General features: G+C 42.8%; 1 protein-coding gene across 1 annotated transcript in view; it reads right to left on the reverse strand.

The window, feature by feature from the left end:
• Positions 1–24677, reverse strand: part of LOC128688796 (protein white-like) — a 91090-nt gene that overhangs the window by 48179 nt on the left and 18234 nt on the right. The window contains exons 7-9 of the mRNA XM_070085660.1: positions 9879–10065; positions 2112–2255; positions 980–1111 (exon numbers count right to left, since the gene is read on the reverse strand). Coding sequence (XP_069941761.1) covers positions 980–1111; positions 2112–2255; positions 9879–10065 — 463 coding nt within the window. The remainder of the gene's footprint in view (positions 1–979; positions 1112–2111; positions 2256–9878; positions 10066–24677) is intronic.

Below are 24677 nucleotides of genomic sequence, written 5' to 3' on the forward strand. Positions count from 1 at the left end.
TGGCACCATATAAAGGCTCCATCCTGTCACTTCAACTTCATATTGTTTCAGACAACGGAACAATGCTCTTCTCCAGACTGAGGGACTGACCACCTCAAAACTTTAAGGGTGATGGACTGATTACATCGTCTTCAAGTATCTTCTGCTTCTATCAACTTTTCTGTACTCGACTGAAGAAGCCTACTGTGTAGGCGAAACGTTTCGAAATAAAGATACCTAACTGTTGCATATGTGTCTTACCTAACAATCTGTCGGTATTTTATACCATTTTAATGTCTATAAGATTCCTTGTAAAATTTGCGATAAAGTTTATTACGGTCAAACTGGTAAAAATCTCGAACTAAGATTAAAACAACATAAATATAGCATTAGAACTGGACAAGATTCCAATGCTCTATTTATTCATGTAAGAGATTTTAACCATCCAATTGATTTTCAAAAAGTTGAGAAAGTAGTATCAAGCAAGTCCATGGTCGACAGGAATATAATTGAATCTTGTTTCATAAAAAGCAGTTTTGACAATAATATGAATATTTCCTTTGGTTTATATAAATTAGATCCATTTATAATTAATAGAATTTGGGAAGAATTTAATAATACACTGGACAAATAATCTTTAAAATTTCTTATTTCTTGGGTAGAATAGTTTGTGGGGTGAGTTGTGCCAAGGACCTTCCCAAGTTGGCTCGCCGCGCGTCACGTGTTTAAACCGTTGTGGGATCTGATAGTGAGGTGCCGACCAGACCCCTTATATAGCTTCCTTGGATGCTTTACTTTCATAGTTCCTTGATAATGTGAGTAGTAACGAAAGCGCTTGGAATTTCTCTATTCTTTCAGAGTTGGTTGTTTTGCATATATATATATATATATATATATATATATATATATATATATATATATATATATATATATATATATATATATATATATATATATATATATATATATATATATATACACACACACAAACATTACTTACATTAACAACAGTGGTACAGTTTTGGAACGTCATGTTGATGAGTAGCAGGAAGAGAGCTCCATTGATATTAAAGACTCCTAAGTCATTCATGTTCTGTCCTCGGTATAATACTCCCACCAACACTGCCAAGGTCTGTAACACATAACAATGGTCATCAGCCTACTTCAGTAAACTTTAATTTACATTACTTATATTTTTAATAAAATGAGATGCCTTATTGTTCATGTAACTTGCTTAACGAGAGAATCACAAATGCAGTATAATGTGATCCTTTATTGACAACGTTTCACCCACACAGTGGGCTTTTTCAAGTCACACACGGATCTACCTGGGGTTGGAAGGTACGGGAGTATTTATAGTCATGTTCAGAATGTTGAGGTCAGGTGGAGAATGCTGCATCTGATGATCTACCGGATGGGGTTATAGAGTCTTGGGTAGCTAGGCAGGGGTATTGGACAAGTTGTGAGTAGACCTTCTGCAGTGTTCTATGTTCTTATGTGGGATAGCGATGAAGAAGTTTCTTGGCGAGTGGTTCAGCTATGTTATAGAAGCCATTGTTCTGGTTGAAATTGTTGGTTATAGAGATAAGCGATGATTCCAGGATTCTTCTGTATTGAGTGTTGTCTTCTGTGGCTATAAGTCTTGAGTTTCTGTAGTTAATTAAATGGTTGTGTGAATTGCGATGTTGTACACAGGCATTCCTTGTATCGTCAGTCCTGCTTGCATATTGGTGTTCTGAAATACGTGTTTGGAGGTCTCTTGCCTAGCTACCCAAGACTCTATAACCCCACCCGGTAGACCATCAGATGCAGCATTCTCCACTTGACCTCAACATTCTGAACATGACTATAAATACTCCCGTACCTTCCAACCCCAGGTAGATCCGTGTGTGACTTGAAAAAGCCCACTGTGTGGGTGAAACGTTGTCAATAAAGGATCACATTATACTGCATTTGTGATTATATTTCCATTGTGTCGGTATTTTATACCATTTATTTCCATTGCTTAACGAGAACTTCCAGCGATCAAAGGTATTTAATGATTATTCATTAATAATTTATATTAAATGCAGAAGAAAACTGAATGCAAATTTATTAATATTATCTAAATAAAATTCATCTGCTTTACTCACCAGGAGCTGAAAGAAGCGGATGCGAACTAGGTAAGGTTCACGTAGGACCTCGAGCCAGGAGCGCCATAATACAGCACAGAACTGACTTACCCACGATGCCTTATATGGTGAAGCGTTCTTTGTTTGGAAGTGAGTGGAAGTATCCTGTATGGCGACATTGTAAATAAGTTACTATACAATATAAAATATAATATATATATATATATATATATATATATATATATATATATATATATATATATATATATATATATATATATATATATATATATATATATATATATATATATATATATATATATATATATATAAATATATATATATATATATGTATATATATATATATATATATATATATATATATATATATATATATATATATATATATATATACATATATATATTACATGTCGTGCCGAATAGGTAAAACTTGCGATTTTGGCTTAAGCAGCAACACCCTGCATGCATGAGCTTTTCTGGCCACTGCAGCCAGTGTGTCAACCATCGCTCTATTGCTCTCGTCATACTCTTGCCTTGGCCTCCTGTTGCTCTGTGGTGGGTTATACATCACTTCAATTATCACCTTGGGACCTCCAGAGTGAAGTGTTCCCGCTTTGTAATCGCTTGCTTCTCCGCTGTCTCCTCTCTCAAGCTCATCAAAATTCCATCGGTTTTTGATCAACAGTGCCACTCCTCCACCCCCCTGTTACCTCTGTCTTTCCTCAGAATCTGGTATCCCGTTGGAAAGATGGTATCTGTTATCATACCTGTAAGCTTGGTTTCTGTGAGAGCTATGATGTCCGGTGATGCCTCTTTGACTCTTTCGTGCCACTCCTCCCACTTATTTGTTAGTCCATCAACGTTTGTGTACCATACCTTCAGTTTCCTTTCCAACACTGTGGTTTGGGGGGCCTGTGAGGGTGGGAGACCTGGTAGCATACTGTGGGATTCTATAGCTGCGTGTTGGGTGGAAGCTGTGAGTATGGATTGTAGTTTGTGTTGGGATGGTGTGATAGGTTGTGGGGTTCTGATGATAGTTCTGTGTGTGCTTGCCCTTGCTGCTCTGTCCAGCTCTGATTGACCTCTGCTGGTTCCATCTTTGTCTCCTTTCCTAGCTCCTTTCGCTTTTTTGTCCTCTCCCTCAGCTGCTGTCATTCTGTTGTGTTCTGTCTCTGTCTAGGAACACCCTCTTGTACTCTTCCGAGTATTTCAACCGTGGTTTCTCTTGGAGGATCCTGTTCCACACTGTTTCTGTCCTGAGAATCAGTTTGATTGGTCGTTTTCCCCCCTTCAAGTACCATCCCCCCCTATTCTCTGAAAATTTATAATCTTGTCCATGTCTTCTTCACCTATTTCCGTGATGTTCACAATCTCCTTTCTTTCTGCCTGTTGTCTGTCAGTGTGTGTCCTTTCCTCTCTCTCCTGAAGCCCATGGATAAACACTGATTTTGCCCTTTCCTCCTCCCATTGCCTCTTCCTCTGTAATTCTGGTTCCTGTCTGTATGTGGTCATTTTCTCCCTTGTTTTTTTCCAGTTGCTCTTGGTAGCATGGTTGTGCCTCCGCATTTGACCTATCACTCTCTCCATCTGCACCCAGCTGCTCTCCCCTTTCACTCCTTGGCCTTTCTTGGCAGGCTGATATGACCTTGGCATAATTCATATATTCTTTCTGTTCGGCCTCTCAGCTTCATATGCTGTGTCTTCTCTGGTCAATGTCCCTGTAACTTGCTTCAGCCTGTTTACCTCATCTTCTAGGACTCTTATCCTGGCTACTGCAGTTTCGACTTGCGCCTCCCACTTCTTCTCCTTCTCCAACCTCTTTTCTAATTTCACAGAAATCTCTGTCTCCATTTTTTTCAGAAAGCTCTTCTAATTTTCTCTCTCAATCTTGTTCCATTCTTTTCCATTGCTCCTCCATCCACTCCTCCCTACCAGAACCATTCTCATCTGATCCCTGGTTTCTTCGAGTCCCCCATCATTTTCTTTTCTTTTCCTTTTTCCCTTTTCTTTCCTTTCTTTTTTCTTTTTTTGAAAGAGAAAAGAGTGAGAGAGAAAGAGAGAGGGAGAGAGAGAGAGAGAGAGAGAGAGAGAGAGAGAGAGAGAGAGAGAGAGAGAGAGAGAGAGAGAGAGAGAGAGAGAGAGAGAGAGAGAGAGAAGGGAAAGGTAGAAGGAAAGAGAGAGGGGGGAGTGAGAAGGGAAAAGGGGAGAGAGAGAGAGAGAGAAGAGAGAGGGGAGAGAGAGAGAGGGCAAAGAGAGGGGAGAGACAGGGGGAGAGACAGGGGAGAAGGGGGAGAGTTGGGGGAGATGGAAGAGAGAGATGGGAGAGAGAGGATAGGGGGAGAGAGAGGGGAGGAGGGGAAAGAGAGGGGAGAGAGAGAGATGGGAAATGGGAGAGGGGAGAGATAATGAGAGGGGGAGAGAAGTTAGAGGGGGAGAGATGTTAGAGGGGGGAGGTGTTAGAGGGAAGAGATATTAGAGGGGAGAGATGGGAGAGGGGAGAGCTGGGAGTGGGGAGAAAGATAGGTAAAGAGATAGGTAGAGAGAGAGATAGGTAGTAAGAAAGATAGGTAGAGAGAGGTAGAGAGATAGTTACTGAGAGAGAGAGAGAGAGAGAGAGAGAGAGGGATAGTGGATAGTGGAATGTTAGAGGGAGGGTTATCAGGTCAGTTAACAGGAAGGTGTAAAATCCTGTGTATGCGTGTGTACTACAGCTTTTACAAGTGCCTGACCGCTTGTTCCTGTGTGTGTGTGTGTGTGTGTGTGTGTGTGTGTGTGTGTGTGTGTGTGTGTGTGTGTGTGTACTCACCTATTTGAGTTGCAGGGGTCGAGTCATAGCTTCTGGCCCCGTCTCTTCACTGATTGCTACTAGGTCCTCTCTCTCCCTGCTCCATGAGCTCTATCATACCTTGCCTTAAAACTATGTATGGTTCCCGCCTCCACTACGTCGCTTTCTAGGCTATTCCACGGCCTGACTACTCTATGACTGAAGAAATACTTCCTAACATCCCTTTGATTCATCTGAGTCTTCAACTTCCAATTGTGACCTTTTGTGTCTGTGTCCCTTCTCTGGAACATCCCGTCTTTGTCCACCTTGTCTATTCCGTGCAGTATTTTATATGTCGTTATCATGTCTCCCCTGACCCTCCTGTCTTCCAGTGTCGTCAGGCCGATTTCCCTCAACCTTTCTTCGTAGGACAATCCCCTTAGCTCTGGGACTAGTCTTGTTGCAAACCTTTGCACTTTCTCTAATTTCTTGACGTACTTGACCAGGTGTGGATTCCAAACTGGTGCTGCATACTCCAGTATGGGCCTGACGTAAATGGTGTACAGAGCCTTGAACGATTCCTTACTGAGGTATCAGAACGCTATCCGTAGGTTTGCCAGACGCCCGTATGCTGCATCAGTTATCTGATTGATGTGCTCCTCAGGAGATGTGCTCGGTGTTATACTGACCCCCAGATCTTTTTCCTTGAGTGAGGTTTGCAGTCTTTGGCCACCTAGACTATATTGTGTCTGCGGTTTTCTTTGCCCTTCCCCAATCTTCATGACTTTGCATTTGGCAGGGTTAAACTCAAGGAGCCAGTTGCTGGACCAAGCTTGTAGCCTGTCCAGGTCTCTTTGTAGTCCTGCCTGATCCTCGTCCGATTTGATTCTTCTCATTAACTTCACATCCTCTGCAAACAAGGACACTTCTGAGTCTATCCCTTCCGTTATGTCGTTCCCATCCACCAAAAACAGCACAGGTCCTAGGACTGACCCCTGTGGAACCCCGCTTGTCACAGGCGCCCACTCTGACACCTCGTCACTTACCATGACTCGTTGTTGCCTCCCTCTCAGGTATTCTCTGATCCATTGCAGTGCCTTTCCTGTCATGTGTGCCTGATCCTCTAGCTTTTACAGTAACCTCTTGTGAGGAACTGTGTCGAAGGCCTTGCAATCTACAAAAATGCAGTCGATCCACCCCTCTCTCTCTTGTCTTACTTCTGTCACCTTGTCATAAAACTTCAGAAGGTTTGTGACACAGGATTTTCCTTCCCTGAAACCGTGCTGGTTGTCGATTATACACTTGTTTCTTTCCAGGTGCTCCACCACTCTCCTTCTGATGATCTTCTCATGACTTTGCATACTATACACGTTAGTGACACAGGTCTGTAGTTTGATGGATGTTTTGAAGATCTTTGTTAATAGCACACACAGCATCTCTGCTCCCTCTCTAAGGACCCACAGAGAGATATTGTCTGGTCCCACCGCCTTTGAGGTGTCAAGTTCACATAGCAGCTTCTTCACCTCCTCCTTGGTTATGTGTAGCTCATCCAGCACTTGCTGGTGTACCCCCCTGTTCTGATTTCCTGGAGTCCTACTGGTTTCCACTGTAAATACTTCTGCTAATCTCGTGTTGAGCTCCTCACATACCTCTCGGTCGTTTCTTGTGAACTCCCCATCACCCTTCCTCAGTCTGATTACCTGGTCCTTGACTGTTGTTTTCCTCCTGATGTGGCTATACAACAGCTTCGGGTCAGACTTGACTTTCAATGCTATGTCATTTTCATATTGTCGTTGAGCCTCCCTTCTTATCTGTGCATATTCGTTTGTGTGTGTGTGTGTGTGTGTGTGTGTGTACTCACCTATTTGTGGTTGCATGGGTCGAGTCTTAGCCCCTGGCCCCGCCTCTTCACCGGTTGCTACTGGGCCCTCTCTCTCCCCGCTCCATGAGCTTCATCAAACCTCGTCTTAAAACTGTGTATGGTTCCTGCCTCCACTACGCCATTTTCTAGGCTATTCCACTGCCTGACAACTCTATGACTGAAGAAATACTTCCTAATATCTCTCTGACTCATTTGTGTCTTCAACTTCCAATTGTGGCCTCTTGTTTCTGTGTCCCCTCCCTGGAACATCCTGTCTTTGTCCACCTTGTCTATTCCACGCAGAATTTTATATGTCGTTATCATGTCTCCCCTGACCCTCCTGTCCTCCAGTGTCGTCAGGCCGATTTCCCTTAATCTTTCTTCATAGGACATTCCCCTTAGCTCTGGAACTAACCTTGTCGCAAACCTTTGTACTTTCTCTAGTTTCTTGACGTGCTTTATCAAGTGCGGATTCCAAACAGGTGCTGCATACTCCAGTATGGGCCTGACATACACGGTTTACAGTGTCTTGAACGATTCCTTACTAAGGTATCGGAATGCTGTTCTCAGGTTTGCCAGGCGCCCATATGCTGCAGCAGTTATCTGATTGATGTGTGCTTCCGGAGACATGCTCGGTGTTATACTCATCCCAAGATCTTTCTCCTTGAGTGAGGTTTGCAGTCTTTGGCCACCTAGCCTATACTCCGTCTGCGGTCTTCTGTGCCCTTCCCCTATCTTCATGACTTTGCATTTGGCAGGATTAAATTCGAGAAGCCATTTGCTGGACCAGGTGTCCAGTCTGTCCAGGTCTCTTTGAAGTCCTGCCTGGTCCTCATCAGATTTAATTCTCCTCATTAACTTCACATCATCTGCAAACAGGGACACTTCTGAGTCTAACCCTTCCATCATGTCGTTCACATATACCAAAAATAGCACTGGTCCTAGGACCGACCCCTGTGGGACCCCGCTCGTCACAGGTGCCCACTGTGATACATCATTACGTACCATGACTCGTTGTTGCCTCCCTGTCAGGTATTCTCTGATCCATTGCAGTGCCCTTCCTGTTATATGCGCCTGATGCTCTAGCTTCTGCACTAACCTCTTGTGAGGAACTCTGTCAAAGGCCTTCTTGCAGTCCAAGAAGATGCAACCAACCCACCCCTCTCTCTCGTGTCTTACTTCTGTTATTTTATCATAAAACTCCAGAAGGTTTGTGATACAGGATTTGCCTTCCATGAATCCGTGCTGGTTGGCATTTATACTCTTGTTCCGTTCCAGGTGCTCCACCACTCTCCTCCTGATAATCTTCTCCATAACTTTGCATACTATACACGTCAATGACACAGGTCTATAGTTTAGTGCCTCTTTTCTGTCTCCTTTTTTAAAAATGGGAACTACATTTGCCGTCTTCCATACCTCAGGTAGTTGCCCAGTTTCCAGGGACGTGTTGAAGATTGTGGTAAGTGGCATGCACAACATATCTGCTCCCTCTCTAAGGATCCACGGGGAGATGTTGTCCGGTCCCATTGCCTTTGAGGTATCGATGTCCCTTAGCAGTTTCTTCACCTCCTCCTCATCTGTATGTATGTCGTCCAACACTTGGTGTATTCCTTGCTGGTGTCCCCATCTGGTCTGTCCCCCCCAGAGTCCTTCCTGTCTCTACTGTAAATACTTCCTTAAATCTCGTGTTGAGCTCCTCACATACCTCTTGATCGTTTCTTGTGAGTTCTCCACCTTCTTTCCTCAGCCTTATCACCTGGTCCTTGACTGTTGTCTTCCTCCTAATGTGGCTATACAGCAGTTTCGGGTCAGATTTGACTTTCGATGCTATGTCGTTTTCATACTGTCGCTGGGCCTCCCTCCTTATCTGTGCATACTCGTTTCTGGCTCTTCTACTAATCTCCTTGTTTTCCTGGGTCCTATGCCTCCTGTACCTTTTCCATTCTCTGTTGCACTTAGTTTTTGCCTCCCTACACCTTCGGGTAAACCAAGGACTCGTTTTGGTCTTCCTGTTATTTTTGTTTCCCTTGGGAACAAACCTTTCCTCTGCCTCCTTGCACTTTGTTGCCACATATTCCATCATCTCGTTTACTGATTTTCCTACCATTTCTCTGTCCCACTGAACCTCCTGCAGGAAGTTTCTCATACCTGTGTAGTCCCCCCTTTTATAGTTTGGCCTGTCCCCTTCAGTTCCTGTTACCTTCTCCACTTGTAAATCTACTATATAATCAAAACTCAGAACCACGTGATCGCTAGCTCCAAGGGGCCTCTCGTAAGTGATGTCCTCAATGTCTGAACTGCTCAGGGTGAACACAAGATCCAGTCTTGCTGGCTCATCCTCCCCTCTCTCTCTGATTGTGTCCCTGACATGTTGATGCATGAGGTTTTCAAGTACCACATCCATCATCTTGGCTCTCCATGTTTCGGGACCCCCATGTGGCTCCAGGTTTTCCCAGTCGATCTCCCTGTGGTTGAAATCGCCCATTACCAGTAACTTTTCTCTGCTCGAGTGAGCTCTTCTTGCCACCTCAGCCAGTGTGTCCACCATCACCCTGTTGTTTTCTTCGTACTCCTCTCTTGGCCTCCTGCAGTTCTGTGGTGGGTTATACATCACTCCAATGACTACTTTATGTTCTCCGGACTGAATTGTACCTACAATGTAGTCTCTTTCTCCAATCATGTCCATGCCTTCCATTTCCTCAAATCCCCATCGGTGTTTTATGAGCAGTGCAACTCCTCCTGTGTGTGTGTGTGTGTGTGTGTGTGTGTGTGATACATTCATGGGAGAATTTTTCATGAGCTGCAGCCAAATTATTTTAATATAACACTTCAAGATTCATCACCTTCCTCCCTACACAACCACATACAGAAAGTAATTATCTTAATTTATTCAGCTTTCTCTCATGGTAATTTATTTATTATTAAATACCTTTAAATTGTAATGAAAAATGCAAATAAATGTAATTTAAAATACATTTAAACTGATGAGGGTAGAAAATATGTTTTAAATTACGAAAATTTGTGTAATACATATAAAATGTAAAATCCTTCACATAAATTTTAATACCTATTTCCTTGAGGGGGTTATTCATCAGGGGATTTATTAATAAATATGTAAGAATCATTGTGTGGTATCATATACCTGTGACTGTGAATTCTGATTGCTCATTAAGTCCTCGGACAAAGCTGTTCCTAGTTGGCTGGAACTGAAGATGTCACAGATCTTGGCAATCTTTTGCTGTGAGAGAAGCACCTTGCCAGGCTCCACGGACAGCTGGTCAATGAAGAAATCTGACGGATTGAACTGCTTAGGGCAGTGCAGGTTCAAACTGAAACAAAATAATAATCTGAAGAAAAGTTTACGAGTAATTAGGCTCCCAGGAAGATGACCCCTAAATAACAAAAATAAAAAAGGCGCAATACCGTGACTGGAACGATACATAAATAACCCGCACGTAGAAGAGAGGAGCTTACGACGACGTTTCGGTCCGACTTGGACCATTTACAAATTCACACTAACGAAATGAATGAATGAATGAATATACTCTCAGGTAAGACCCACAAGTGGGTGAGTGGGGAAGTGTGGACAGACGAAAAATAGTCGGTGAGAGGAAGGTCTTGAGTTGTAGGTGAAAGAGCCAGGGCTAAACCCAGCTGCGTGGCATTGTGAGGCAGTGTAGAGAGAGCATGTGGAGGGTATAGAGGAGAGAGCAGACTGCAGACAGTACTCACTGGCTCACTTGCCTCAGACTGAGGTGTAGAGCTGGTTTGGCTGGACGTCAGTAGTCGGGAGGCTCAGGTCGTGTGTTGTAGCTGAATGAATTACATATCGAAGTGTGTCGTGTGTTTGGCTACACTTCGTTGATGATAGAGCCGCACTTGAGTCTTTTGAAGTCTATCTTGGTCATGTGGAATAACTAACTTCATTATTGTCTGTGAAGACGATGTTGAGGCCGAAAAACTACTGACCTCCTCTGCTTTGTCCACTCTATCAGACCGTGGCTTCAAAGTCATGTCCTGCCTTACGGGCTAAGAGGACTGTCTTCTTGAAGAGACTTGACAAATTGATTACCATACAACCTGTTGAAGACCTAAAAACCTCCATAGAAGAACAAAATACCTGGGCTACAGTTGAAAGCATCACCAAGATTCCTACTGCCTCCTCCATGCTGAAAATCACTTTTACTGATGTGACAATGGCTGCCCAAGCTATGGCTGAAGGCCTGGCCATATACTATTACTTCATTAACTCCAGTCATATTGAAGCTGAGCGGTACCATCATATTACTCAGTGCTGGAGTTGCTACTCTTACCTACACTCTACAAAAGACTGCCCCACAAAAGGCAGAAAGTTCTGCTCTACCTGCGGGTCTGAAGGTCACGATTCTAAGACTTGTACTTCTACTGCCCCACTCAAGTGTCTCAACTGCAAAAATAATCACCATACTCTCGCTGCAAAGTGCCCCACTCGTCGTGAAATTCTGAGAAAAAAAAAGCCAGGAAGCAGAACAGAAGAAGACACCTTCACAGTCACCTACTTATGCTGCCATCACCAAACTCCAGGCCGACACAACAAAACTTTTAAAAGCTACCCAACCCTCCACCACTACTCCACCAGCTTGTGAACCTACGAAAATTCATTACTGTATGTTATATGCACACATGCATAATATGGCGTTACCAGGCTCCTTCAACACTGTTATTAACGAGCTCTCCCGATTGAACAACATGCCAAACTTTACTTTCCCAGACTCTCCACCATCTGCCGACATCAAGCTCATCAAAGAATTAGGCAACATCACAACACCTGAAATTCCATCTCCAAGAAACAACCAATCAGCGACTTCCAACATCAGCACCGCTGTGGACCAATCACCTGAGTCTTCCACCTCTTCTGCTACTACTAACGAACCGCTGCTTCATATCCAACTCAACCACCAAAAGCCAAGAAAGCTAAGACACTTCCTCCTGAAAATCCACCTCAAGATACTCGAAGACCTAAAGAAATGGAGGAGGAAACAATATTCAGACCAACTGAACCCCTCACCTTCTATACATTTAACCCTCACACCCCGTCGCTATATGCACCTCAGGTCATCTATACCATGCACCATGGTAGTATCAAGTACACTGTTGCTCCTGGATGCGATCCCCACACTGAAACTGCCCTAATTGCAGACTTAGAAAAAGACAGCAAAAATCTGCTCAAACTTACTTTATTATCAAAACCTGCTTTCAAAAGACTTCAAAATGGCTCTACGACAGGAACGAAAAACTAACAAAACGCAGATATGAAGAGTGTTATCCACCAATCAATGCTGATCCTGTCTCCTCTCTACATACTTAACGACCAATCATATTGAAGCATGCCTCCCTCTCCACTCCGCTTCCCGCCGATCTCCAGCAACCAGTCGCCTACCAGATCTACAGATCAACCACCATGATGCAGCCTGCACAGCTTGCCCACGTCGTCCACATCCTCAGCCAAGTCCTGATCTCTCCAGCTCTATCCCACGATCGCCTCAGCTGATGGGTTAAGCCCTGGCTCGATTTCTACACTCCTTTCCAGTGCTATTCTTCGTCTGTCCCGTCTTTCCCGCTCATCCCATTGGGATCATACCTGAATTTGTTCGTTCGTTCTTTCCTGTCGATCAAAATCGACAATCATCGACCAACGATCTCGTCTATCTAATTACTCCGTGTTAGGAGTGACTGATTACCGGACCATCGTCTTCACCATCAGGATTGGTGCGTCGGTGGCTGCCACGTCATCGACCAACGATCTCGCCTCTCTAATTACCCCCTGTTGGGAGTGACTTTTCCTCAGAGTGGTGGTTACTGGACCTTCGTCTTCACCATCAAGATTGGTGCGTCGGTGGCTGCCTACCCAAGGGCAGGAAGCCTCCCTCTGCACTCTTGTTGCTGTCTGAAGTCTGCACGCCATACAGCCAGTGTTGCCTCGATGACGCACTGACTTTCTTCGATGACGCACTGACTTTCTTCGATGACGCACTGACTTTCTTGGGTTATCCTGGGTGGCTAACCCTCCGGGGTTAAAAATCCGAACGAAATCTTATCTTATCTTATCCTCACCACTGTCTGAAGTCTCCACGCCTCAACCTGTATGTGTAGTCTGCGCGCCATACAGCTAGTGTTGCCTCTCGCCTCTCCTCGCCGTTTACAGGCAGTGTTGCCTCTCCTCGCCGTTCAGGGCATACAGTGTTCCATCAACCTACAGCTCACCTCAGGGTCCTGCGCCTCCAGTGTCGGACTCCACAAGAAAACTTTAAAGTAATAGCCAGGCAAGTACGTGTGTCTATTTCACACGTACTTGCCTAGCCGAGTCTTCTCACGGATTTCACCGCCACAACTGATTTTTCATCTTTACGATGCCTTCAATGTCTTCCACCTCCTTCTTCCCTACCACTCTCCCTCTACAGCCCACTTCTACCTCTACCCCATCTACTCCTGCCTCTGCCTCTGCCTCTTCCAAACCTGCCCTAAACTCTCTCATACCTGCCCTAAGCTCTCTGGGAGTTAGCATGGGGTGTTACCATGCACCATGGCTTGTTGTAGTGTTTTGGAATCTCAGGTTCAGGTGTTGAAGAAGGAGGTTCTACTTCTTCAGGAGGAAAATAGGAGACTGAAGCTTTGCCTAGATATGTTTGAGAGTGAGTGTGAGAAGGATTTAGCTGGAATGGAGGAAATGGTCACCAGCAGTGAGAGTGAAAGCCGCTTTAAGTAGCAAGTGGTTCACAGTTCAGGAGGAAGGAAGATAATGAGGGTTAACAGAGAAGATGTGAAGGTAGGAAATCGATTCTCTGTTCTCCAGGAAGAGTGTACTTCAGTGGTTAGTGAGGTAGAAGGTACCACTGATTCCCCTGCTAATCAAGGTAAGAATGTTTTAATTGTAGGAGATTCTCAGGTAAGATATATGGACCGTGCATTTTGTAACAAAGACAGAAAGGTCAGACAGAGGGTGTGCCTTCCTGGAGCTGGTGTTGGTGACATAGTCAACAGGTTGGATAATATTATGTCAGGTAATGGGAACAAGCCCATTATCTGTCTTAGTGCTGGGGGTAATGACACTGGGAAGGGCAGGAGACAGGAGCTGCTGAATAAGTACAGGTCAGCCATAGAAGTAGTTAGGTCTAAAGGAGGGATCCCAGTCATGTGTAGCATCTTGCCTAGAAAGGGAGTGGGCAATGAATGGATGTCTAGGGCAATTGGTATAAATTGCTGACTAGACAGGTACTACAAGGAACTTGCAATCCCATTCACCGATAACTGGGACTTATTCTATGGCAAACATGATAGGTATGCAAGGGATGAGGTTCATCTCTCTGGGGCTGGAGTGGTTGCATTAGCCAATTCAATTGAGGGGGTAACTGATGACTTGTCTAGGACTTTAAACTGATAGAATATAGAGGTATGGGTGTTTGTGGGAAACAATCAGGCTGCATTATTAGGGTTGAAAACAGCAGATATTACCGGGATATCTTGGGGATATGTTTAAAAGACAATATTCAAAATAAAGTTGCTAGTAAAGGCAAATCACTTGATCAACAAACAAAGAGATATAATAGAAGGCAACGAGTGACTAGCTCCCTTAAGGTTTACTATACAAATAGTAAGAGTCTAAGAAATAAGATAGATGAGCTAAGATTACTTGCAAGTGTAGGTACTATAGATATTATTCGTATAACAGAGACCTGGTTCAACCTGAAAGATAGAGAAATGCCTTCTGAATGCAACATACAGGGTCATAAACTATTCCACACTGATAGGGTCAACAGGAAGGGTGGTGGAGTGGCACTGTATTTCAGAGATAATTTTAATTGTTGCCTTAGGCATGATATAAGATTAGAAACATCGAACACAGAATCTGTTTGGATACAGTTTCTCGAGGTCGTGAAAAGTTAATTTTGGGTGATTTATAGGCCCCCAAACGTTGATAGGGAGTACAGTAAGCTGTTATGGGACGAAATTCATAAGGCATCTAGATATGAAAATGTTGAGTTAATAGGAGATTTTAACTTTAGACAAATTGACTGGAACAATATGACAGGAAATCTTGAGTCTAGTGACTTTCTTGATGCGGTTCAGGATTGCTTTTAGAACAATCTGCTTGACTTGGTTCTTGCCAACAAAGAATCACTAATTAATAATCTTGAGGTTAATGATGAGCTTGGGGAATTACCCAGATAACTGCAATCAAATCTCCATTCCAGACTTTCGCTTGGCCGATTTCATGGGACTGAAAAATTACCTGGGTGGGCTAAATTGCGATGACCTGACTATGGGTCAGGTACGTGATCTTGGATGCCAATATGACGTGTTTCAGAGCATAATTCTAGCTGCCCAGACAACTTTTGCTCCGAGTAGGGAACTTAGATCTAACAAAAATGATCCCAAATGGATGAACAATTGATTAAAACATCTCATTGGTCAAAAGAGAGGCATGTATAGGCGTATCAAAAGAGGGAATGGGCAGTTAAGAAATCAATATATTCAATTAAAGAGAGAAATTAAAAAGGAATAAGAAAAGCAAAAAGGGATTATGAGGCTAAGGTCGCAAGCGATTCAAAGACTAACCCAAAAGGGTTCTTTCAGGTATACAGAAGTAAGATTAGGGACAAGATAGGCTCACTTAAGAGTAACTCTGGTCAGATCACTGACAGTGATAAGGATATGTGTGAAATTTTCAATACCTACTTCCTCTCAGTTTTTACTCAGGAAAATACTAGCGAAATTCCTGAAATAATAGATTATGTAGAACAGGACGATAATAAACTATGCACGTGTGCAGTAACTAGTGATGGTCCTCAGACAAATAGAGAAACTAAAACCTAACAAATCCCCAGGTCCTGATGAACTGTTTGCAAGGGTGTTAAAGGAATGTAAAGAGGAACTTAGCATACCTTTGGCTAATCTTTTCGACATATCACTACAAACTGGCATAGTGCCTGATAAATGGAAAATGGCAAATGTAATACCTATTTTCAAGGCAGGTGACAGGTCCTTAGCTTCGAATTATAGACCAGTAAGCCTTACCTCCACAGTGGGAAAATTTATGGAATCAATAATTGCCGAAGCAATTCGTAGCCATCTTGATAGGCATAAATTGATTAATGAATCTTAACATGGTTTTACAAAGGGGCTTTCCTGTCTTACGAATTTACTAACTTTTTTCGCTGAGGTATTTAAGGAGGTAGATCATGGTAATGAATATGATATTGTGTATATGGACTTCAGTAAGGCTTTCGATAGAATTCCACATCAGAGGCTATTGAGGAAACTTAAGGCACACGGAATAGGAGGAGAATTTATTTCCTGAGTAGAGGAATGGCTGACAAATAGGCAGCAGAGAGTTTGCATAAATGGGGAGAAATCAGAATGGGGGCACGTCACAAGAGGTGTTCCACAGGGGTCAGTGTTGGGCCCGTTGTTGTTCACAATTTACATAAACGACATAGGTGAGGGATTAAACAGCGACATAAGCATATTTGCACATGACACCAAAACAGGCCGTCCAATTCATGAGAACACTAGAGCACTCCAAGATTATTTGAATACACTGATGCAATGGTCGGAGAAGTGGCAGATGCAGTTTAATATAGACAAATGCAAAGTTCTAAATGTTGGACAGGAAAATAACCATGCCACATATAAACTAAATAATGTAGATCTTAATACTACTGATTGCAAAAAAGATTTAGTTCTGGTTAGCAGTAATCTAAAACCAAGACAACAGTGCATTAGTGGTCGCAATAAAGCTAACAGAATCCTTGGCTTCATATCTAGAAGTATAAATAATAGAAGTCCTCAGGATGTTCTTCAACTCTATATATCCTTGGTTAGGCCTCATTTAGATTATGCTGCTCAGTTCTGGTCACCGTATTACAGAATGGATATAAATGCACTGGAAAACGTACAGAGGAGGATGACAAAGTTGATCCCATGTATCAGAAATCTTCCCTATGTGGGTAGACTGAGGACCCTGAATCTGCACTCTCTCGAAAGGCGTAGAATTAGGGTTGATATGATCGAGGTGTATAAATGGAAAACATGGATAAATAAAGGGGATGTAAATAGCGTACAGAAAATTTCCGGCCAAGACAGGACTCGCAGCAATGGTTTCAAGTTGGAAAAATTCAGATTCAGGAAGGATATAGGAAAGCACTGGTTTGGTAATAGAGTTGTAGATGAGTGGAACAAACTCCCGAGTACAGTTATTGAGGCTAAAACGTTGTGTAGTTTTAAAAATAGGTTAGATAAATACATGAGTGGGTGTGGGTGGGTGTGAGTTGGACTTGACTAGCTTGTGCTGCTGGGTCTGGTTTCGTGTTCCTTCTTTAAGTGGAAGTGACAAGACTATTTTGGTCATTGGGGTAATCCGGGGATGACCACATGGACCTGCTTTGCATGGGTCAGTAGGCCTGTTGCAGTGTTCCTTCTTTATCTTCTTATGTTCTTAAACCCAATTCTTAGATGTAATTAGTCCATCACCCTTGAAGTCGAAGATTTGAGGTTGTCAGTCCCTCAGCCTGGAGAAATTCAAGGGTGATGGGCTGATTACATCGTCTTCACACATCTCTACTGTTCCTGCCTACTTTATGTACTCGACTGAAGAAGCCTACTGTGTAGGCGAAACGTTTCGGAATAAAGTTGCCTAAATGTTGCCTATGTGTCTTACCTACCAACCTGTCGGTATTGTATACCATTTTGATATTCACTCTGTCAGACACTGCAACACAATGGCATCTTGGTACAGAAGAGAAAACACCTTGGAGAGCTTTTTCAAGTGAGAACTGTTTGATCTGAGAGAGACGTCACCTCTCAATGGTTAGATTCTCACTACTACTACTCTGCACCTCTCCTTCCGACAGTATTTAAGTCTCAACACTGTCGCTTGATCTTCATTTAGTTCCAGACTTTGGAACAGAATTTCTCCAGGCTGAGGGACTGACAACCTCAAATCTACGACTTCAAGGGTGATGGACTGATTACATCGTCTTCACTGCTTCTGCCTACTTCCTGTACTCGACTGAGAAGCCTACTGTGTAGGCGAAACGTTTCGGAATAAAGTTGCCTATGTGTCTTACCAACCTGTCGGTATTGTATACCATTTTGATATTCATTCAGCTAGTAAGGCCCTTGCGGGCCTCTACAAGCTGCAACATGCCTCCCAACGCACCAAACTACACCTCTACAAATCCCTAATTCGTCCTCTGATAACTTACTCTCCTCTAGCCCTCTCTCTTGCAGTTAAAACAAACTTACTTAAACTGCGCTGCGCGGGGTGCTTGATGTCATTTGGAAGGACTTCGCCACGTGCGAGTCTCTCCATGCGCAATTAGACATCCCTGCGCTGAATCTGTACTGGCAGACGCTCAGTGACAGACAGATAGACAAACTTGTGAAACGACATGACTACTGGACCTCTCTCCTTGACGAAGACATTCGCAGACCCACAAACCAACAAAACCTTTTCTTCTCCTTGCATGATCCTGCTCCTAACACTATTTACAAATAACCTTTGATTTCTTGTAGGGTACCTTGCGCTGTTAGTTCTCTGACCCACGTTCGCCTTTACTGCTGGGTTAAGCCCTAGCTCAATTTCTCCACTCTATACTCCTGTCCCGTCTTCTCGTTCACCCTACCAACAGAAAAGCCTGCTATTCCTGCTCTCAATATCTGTCCCACAATCGCCTTAGCTGCTGGGTGAAGCCCTGGCTCTATTTCCACAACTAAGAACACTCCTCTCCAGCACTATTCTTCGTCTGTCCCGTCTTCCCCGCTCATCCCATTGGGATCTTACCTGCACTTACCCGACTTGGTCCAAGTCGGACCGAAACGTCGTCGTAAGCTCCTCTCTTCTATGTGCGGGTTATTTGTGTATGAACCCTAAAGGAGCTACCTGAATATTTCTTCATTAGACTTCACATCTTTTAATTCACACATAATACGACAAGACCTCATACGATCTACTTAAAATTTTAAACTACGGTGCACGAAAAATAGATCAAGATTCCACCCCAAAAAAGTTGGCATGTGGAAGTACTCTAAGATCAAAGATGTGTGATCCATCCCCAGCATCGAGTAATGGCTCTGATAACTTCCAAAACTGTTGGTGTATTGAAGAGTGAAATTAAAGTGTTTATGTTGGTGCACGTGTCAGTTTTATGCACAAAATAGTGAGCAATTTTGGTGTCATCGGCAATATTTAATGTGTTTTAACACATTAAATATTTTTGAGTCTACCTCATCAAAATAGTTTAGTTTGTGTTTGCCTAAATTTGTCGGAGTAATTTTTTTTAAAAACTTGGATTCGTTAGAATCCAAGTTAAAATGCCTGTTCTGATCGGCTTCAAATTTTTAGCCCTGTTGTATTTTCAATAGAACACTGACCATGTTGCTGTTGGTCTGCATAAATCGAAATTTGCAAATATTATTAAATAACTGATAATATTTATTTCCAGTCACTAACGATACCTCTTCTTATCTGCTTCAAAATATTGCCTTTGTTATATTCCATAAAAGAACATAAGAACAAAAAAAAAGAAGGAACACTGCAACAGGCCTACTGGCCCATGCGAGGCAGGTTCAAGTCTCCTACCGGCTTAAGCCAATGCCCCAACCTAGTCAGATCAGGTCAGATCACATTCACTTAAGGAAGGAACACGGCAACTGACCTAGTAGCACAAGCTAGTCAGGTCCAACTCACACCCACCCACACCCACTCATGTATTTATCTAACCTATTTTTAAAACTATACAACGTTTTAGCCTCTATAACTGTACTCGGGAGTTTGTTCCACTCATCCATCAAACCAGTGCTTTCCTATATCCTTCCTGAACCTGAATTTTTCCAACTTAAAACCAAGTTCCGTAATCCGCTCCAGCGGTCTTTCCATTTAATCAGCAGTGACAAGTCGACTGGATTTTAAGTTGTTCGCATCGCTATTGGGCCGTGCGGACGTGCTGCGCAGTAGCTCCTGATTGAGTTGGCTTTTGCGCAGTGTTGACGTGTACTTAGCTCTGTGAAGACCTGTTTGCGCGCTCTCTACGAATTGAAGCAAGATGCCCTCCATCGAGCAACTTTACCAACAGCTTAAGGAAGAATTGAGGATGGCAAAGATGAAGATTCGGCGACTGACCGAGGAAAACAAGAAGATTCGCAGTAGTCCTCCTGTTTTGAGTCCTCAGGTCAAGAAGAGAAACTGGTCAGTGGCTGGACAGCAGGGAACGAAGTTGACGATCAAGAGGACGAATGGAAAGGTAGAAACGATGAAGAAGAAAGAGACTGTCGTGGAAACTGTTGTGGAAACATCTAATACATTCTCAGTGCTACCCGACGAATGTGAGTCGACCACTGGGAACGTCACGACGAAAGACATTAAGGAAGGTAAGAATATTGTTGTTGTTGGGGATAGCCAAGTTAGGTATATGGATAGGGCGTTCTGCTTGAAGGACAGAAGTAGGAGACAGAGAGTTTGCTTTCCTGGGGCTGGGATGGAGGATATTGTTAGCCGTCTGGATGACATCATGAGAGGTAATGGGAGCAATCCTATTATCTGTCTCAGTGCTGGAGGCAACGATGTTGGCAGACATAGGAGTGATGACCTGATTAGCAGGTATAGGTCAGCAATTGAAATAATTAGGAGTAAGGGTGGGAACCCTGTCATATGTGGTATTTTGCCAAGGAGAGGAGTTGGAAATGAATGGTTGTCCAGGGCAATTGGTGTCAATTGCTGGCTGGACAAATACTGTAAGGAAAATGCAGTAACATTCATTGACAACTGGGACCTCTTCTATGGCAGAAATGACATGTATGCCAGGGATGGGGTTCACTTATCTAGGTCTGGGGTGGTAGCACTGGCAACTGCAGTGGAGGGAGCAGTTAGGACTTTAAACTAGGAATAGTTAGTGGTATGGATTTTGGCAGGAAAACAGTGAAGTCCCAGTGTAGTAATATTACGAGTTCTAGGGGAACTAGTAATAAGCAGAACGAGGTAGATATTGAAAAGCCAGGGACTTTGGGTGATAAGGACAGTAATAGGTTTAGTAGAAAAACAGAAATGAGCAGGAAGGGTAAAGAGAAAGGAGAGTCTTTCAAGGTTTATTATGCTAAATGCCGTAGTGCTAGGAATAAGATGGACGAGTTTAGTTGCTAGTGCAGGTAACATTGATGTATTTGCCTTAACTGAGACGTGGTTTAATTCAAAAAGTCGGGACATGCCTGCGGAATGTCATATTCAGGGCTTTAAATTGTTCCAAGTAGATAGAAGTATCGGGAAGGGGGGTGGGGTGGCTTTGTATGTCCGAGATCGCTTGAACTGTTGCATAAAAACGGGTATTAAGTCTGAAGTAACACATACAGAGTCTGTTTGGATAGAATTTTCAGAGGGGCATGAAAAACTGATTTTAGGAGTGATATACCGTCCCCCAAACTTAGATAGGGACCAAGGAAGACTACTATGGGAGGAAATTGTTAAGGCCACAAGGCACGATAATGTAGTAATTCTAGGAGACTTTAACTTTAGTCATATTGATTGGAATTTCTTGACTGGGAATTTAGCATCATACGACTTCTTAGAAGTAGGTCAGGATTGTTTTTTGAAGCAGTTTGTGACAGAACCTACAAAGGGAAATAACCTGCCTGACTTAGTTATGGCAAACAATGAATCCCTTGTTAATAATTTAGAAATTTCAGAGGAACTGGGTGCTAGCGACCACAAATCAATTACATTTAGCATTGAATGGAAGTACGATAGTAGCGATAACTCAGTAACAGTCCCAGATTTTCGCTTAGCAGATTACGATGGGCTTAGAGAACACTTATCATCTGTTGACTGGGGTAACGAAGAGAGCTATCAATATGACAGTTTTCTGAACACTATACATGCTGCTCAAAGAACGTTTATCCCATATAAAGAAATTAGATCAAATAGAAATGACCCAAAATGGATGAATAATAGGCTCAAATATCTACTAGGGCATAAGAAAGGAATTTATAGGCGTATCAAAAGAGGTGAGGGTCATCTTATGAATCAGTATATTGACATTAAGAGGGACATTAAAAAGGGGATAAGAAGAGCTAAAAGGGACTATGAAATTAAAGTTGCTAGGGATTCTAAAACTAACCCAAAAAGTTTTTTCCAGGTCTATAGAACAAAAGTTAGAGATAAGATAGGTCCCCTTAAAAATAACTATGGGCACCTTACTGACAAAGAGAATGAAATGTGCTCGATTTTAAATAATTATTTTCTCTCAGTTTTTACACAGGAAGACACTAACAATATTCCAGTAATTGATTTTTATAGTGGGCTAGAAGAAGATAAATTATGTAACATCACAGTCACTAGTGAAATGGCTGTGAAGCAGATAGACAGACTGAAGCAAAGTAAGTCGCCGGGTCCTGATGAGGTTTTTTCAAGGGTTCTTAAGGAATGCAAAATGGAACTCTGTGAACCATTAACTAATATTTTTAATTTATCTCTTCAAACAGGTGTAGTGTCTGATATGTGGAAGATGGCTAATGTAATTCCTATTTTTAAAACAGGGGACAAGTCGTTACCGTCAAATTACCGCCCAATAAGCCTGACCTCAATTGCAGGCAAATTACTAGAGTCAATTATAGCTGAGATTATAAGAAGCCATCTAGATAAGCATAGCTTGATTAATGATACTCAGCATGGATTCACAAGAGGCCGGTCTTGTCTAACTAATTTATTAACTTTCTTCAGTAAAGCTTTTGAGGCTGTTGACCACGATAAAGAATTTGATATTATTTACTTAGATTTTAGTAAGGCTTTTGATAGAGTTCCGCACCATAGACTGTTTAAGAAAGTGGCAGCTCATGGCATTGGGGGAAAAGTGCTCTCGTGGATCGAGTCATGGCTCACTGACAGGAAGCAGAGAGTGTTCATAAATGGGGTTAAATCCGAGTGGGGATCTGTAACAAGTGGCGTTCCACAGGGATCAGTCTTGGGCCCGTTGTTGTTTATAATATATATCAAAGATCTTGATGAGGGAATTACTAGTGATATGAGCAAATTCGCCGATGACACAAAGATAGGTAGGATAATTGATTCAAACGTAGATGTTATGGAACTTCAGGAGGATTTAAACAAGCTCTATTCTTGGTCAGAAAAGTGGCAGATGCAGTTCAATGTAGATAAATGCAAGGTTCTGAAGCTTGGGAGTGCCCATAACCCTAGTACTTATAAGTTAAATGATGTAGAACTTAGCCATACAGATTGCGAAAAGGACTTGGGGGTTATGGTGAGCAGCAACCTTAAACCAAGACAGCAATGCCTAAGCGTACGTAATAAGGCAAATAGATTACTGGGATTTATATCAAGAAGTGTAAGCAACAGATGTCCAGAGGTCATACTGCAGCTTTATACATCATTAGTAAGGCCTCACCTAGATTATGCAGCTCAGTTCTGGTCTCCATATTACAGAATGGACATAAATTCGTTAGAAAACATTCAGTGAAGGGTGACTAAAATAATACATAGCATTAGAAATCTTCCTTATGAAGAAAGATTGAAGACTCTTAAGTTACATTCACTTGTTAGACGAAGAATGAGGGGAGACCTGATCGAAGTGTATAAGTGGAAGATAGGTATTAATAAAGGGGATATTAATAAGGTCTTGAGGATGTCTCTCCAAGAGAGAACCAGCAGTAATGGATTTAAATTAGATAAGTTTAGATTTAGAAAGGACATAGGAAAGTATTGGTTTGGAAATAGGGTAGTTGATGAGTGGAATAGTCTACCTAGTTGGGTTATTGAGGCTGGGACTTTGGGTAGTTTCAAATTTAGGTTGGATAAGTACATGAGTGGGAGGGGTTGGATTTGAGTGGGACTTTCACATCAGAGCTTATTTCTTGGGTGGCATTGAAAATTGGGTTGGGCAAATGTTTTGTTAGTGGGATGAATTGTAAAGGACCTGCCTAGTATGGGCCAACAGGTCTCCTGCAGTGTTCCTCCTTTCTTATGTTCTTATGTTCTTATTGCTGCAAGTCCTGTCTTGGCTAGACATTTTCAGCACGCTATTTACATAATCTAAATGAGGCCTAACCAAGAATATATAGAGTTGAAGAACAACCTGAGGACTACTATTATTTATGCTTCTTGATATGAAGTTAAGGATTCTTGATATGAAGCCAAGGATTCGAGGTAAAACAAATTCTTCAGGACAACCTCAGTGACTCAGCAGGAATACAGGACCCTAGCTATGCCAGTGCTATCACTGAATGGGAGACTGTTGCTGCTCCAACACCAAAACCTAGTGCAGCACTGGCCTCCAAACAGTTAAGCTGGGATGGCCCCATCATTGAAGAGGTGCTTTCCAACATGCTTAGGGCTATAACATAAGACAGGGAGACTGCCTACCTCCAAGCTGTGAGTGCACATCACTCCAGGGACTTCCTCCAAATAATTCCCATTTCGGCAATGGGAACATGCCTCGATCCTAAGACCATCTGCATTGCAGTGGATCTCCACCTTGCTGCCCCAATTCACATGGAATATACATGTATTTGCGGCGATGCACAAGCCGACCAATATGGCCTACATGGTCTTAACTGTTCAAAAACCAAGGGCTGGCATGCAAGACACAATGAAGTCAACGACATCATAAAGAGAAACCTTGCTACAGCTGGATGCCCAGCCGAGAGGGAGCCCCGGTCACTAGCAGCCAACAATACCCTCAACCCAGCAAACTGCCCCAACAGGATCACCATCTATCCTTGGAAGAATGGCAAGCACTTAGAAAGGGACTATATCTGTGTGTCAACGCAGGCTGACACCTATATCTATCACAGTATCGGGCGACAGGGAGGAGCTGCTGACCACAGGGAGGAGTACAAGATCAGCAAGTACAGGGACATTAGCCAACAGTATCAATTTGTCCCAGTGGGATCAGAGACC

Source organism: Cherax quadricarinatus, chromosome 16 (genome assembly GCF_038502225.1).
Source record: "Cherax quadricarinatus isolate ZL_2023a chromosome 16, ASM3850222v1, whole genome shotgun sequence".
Lineage (NCBI taxonomy): Eukaryota > Metazoa > Arthropoda > Malacostraca > Decapoda > Parastacidae > Cherax > Cherax quadricarinatus.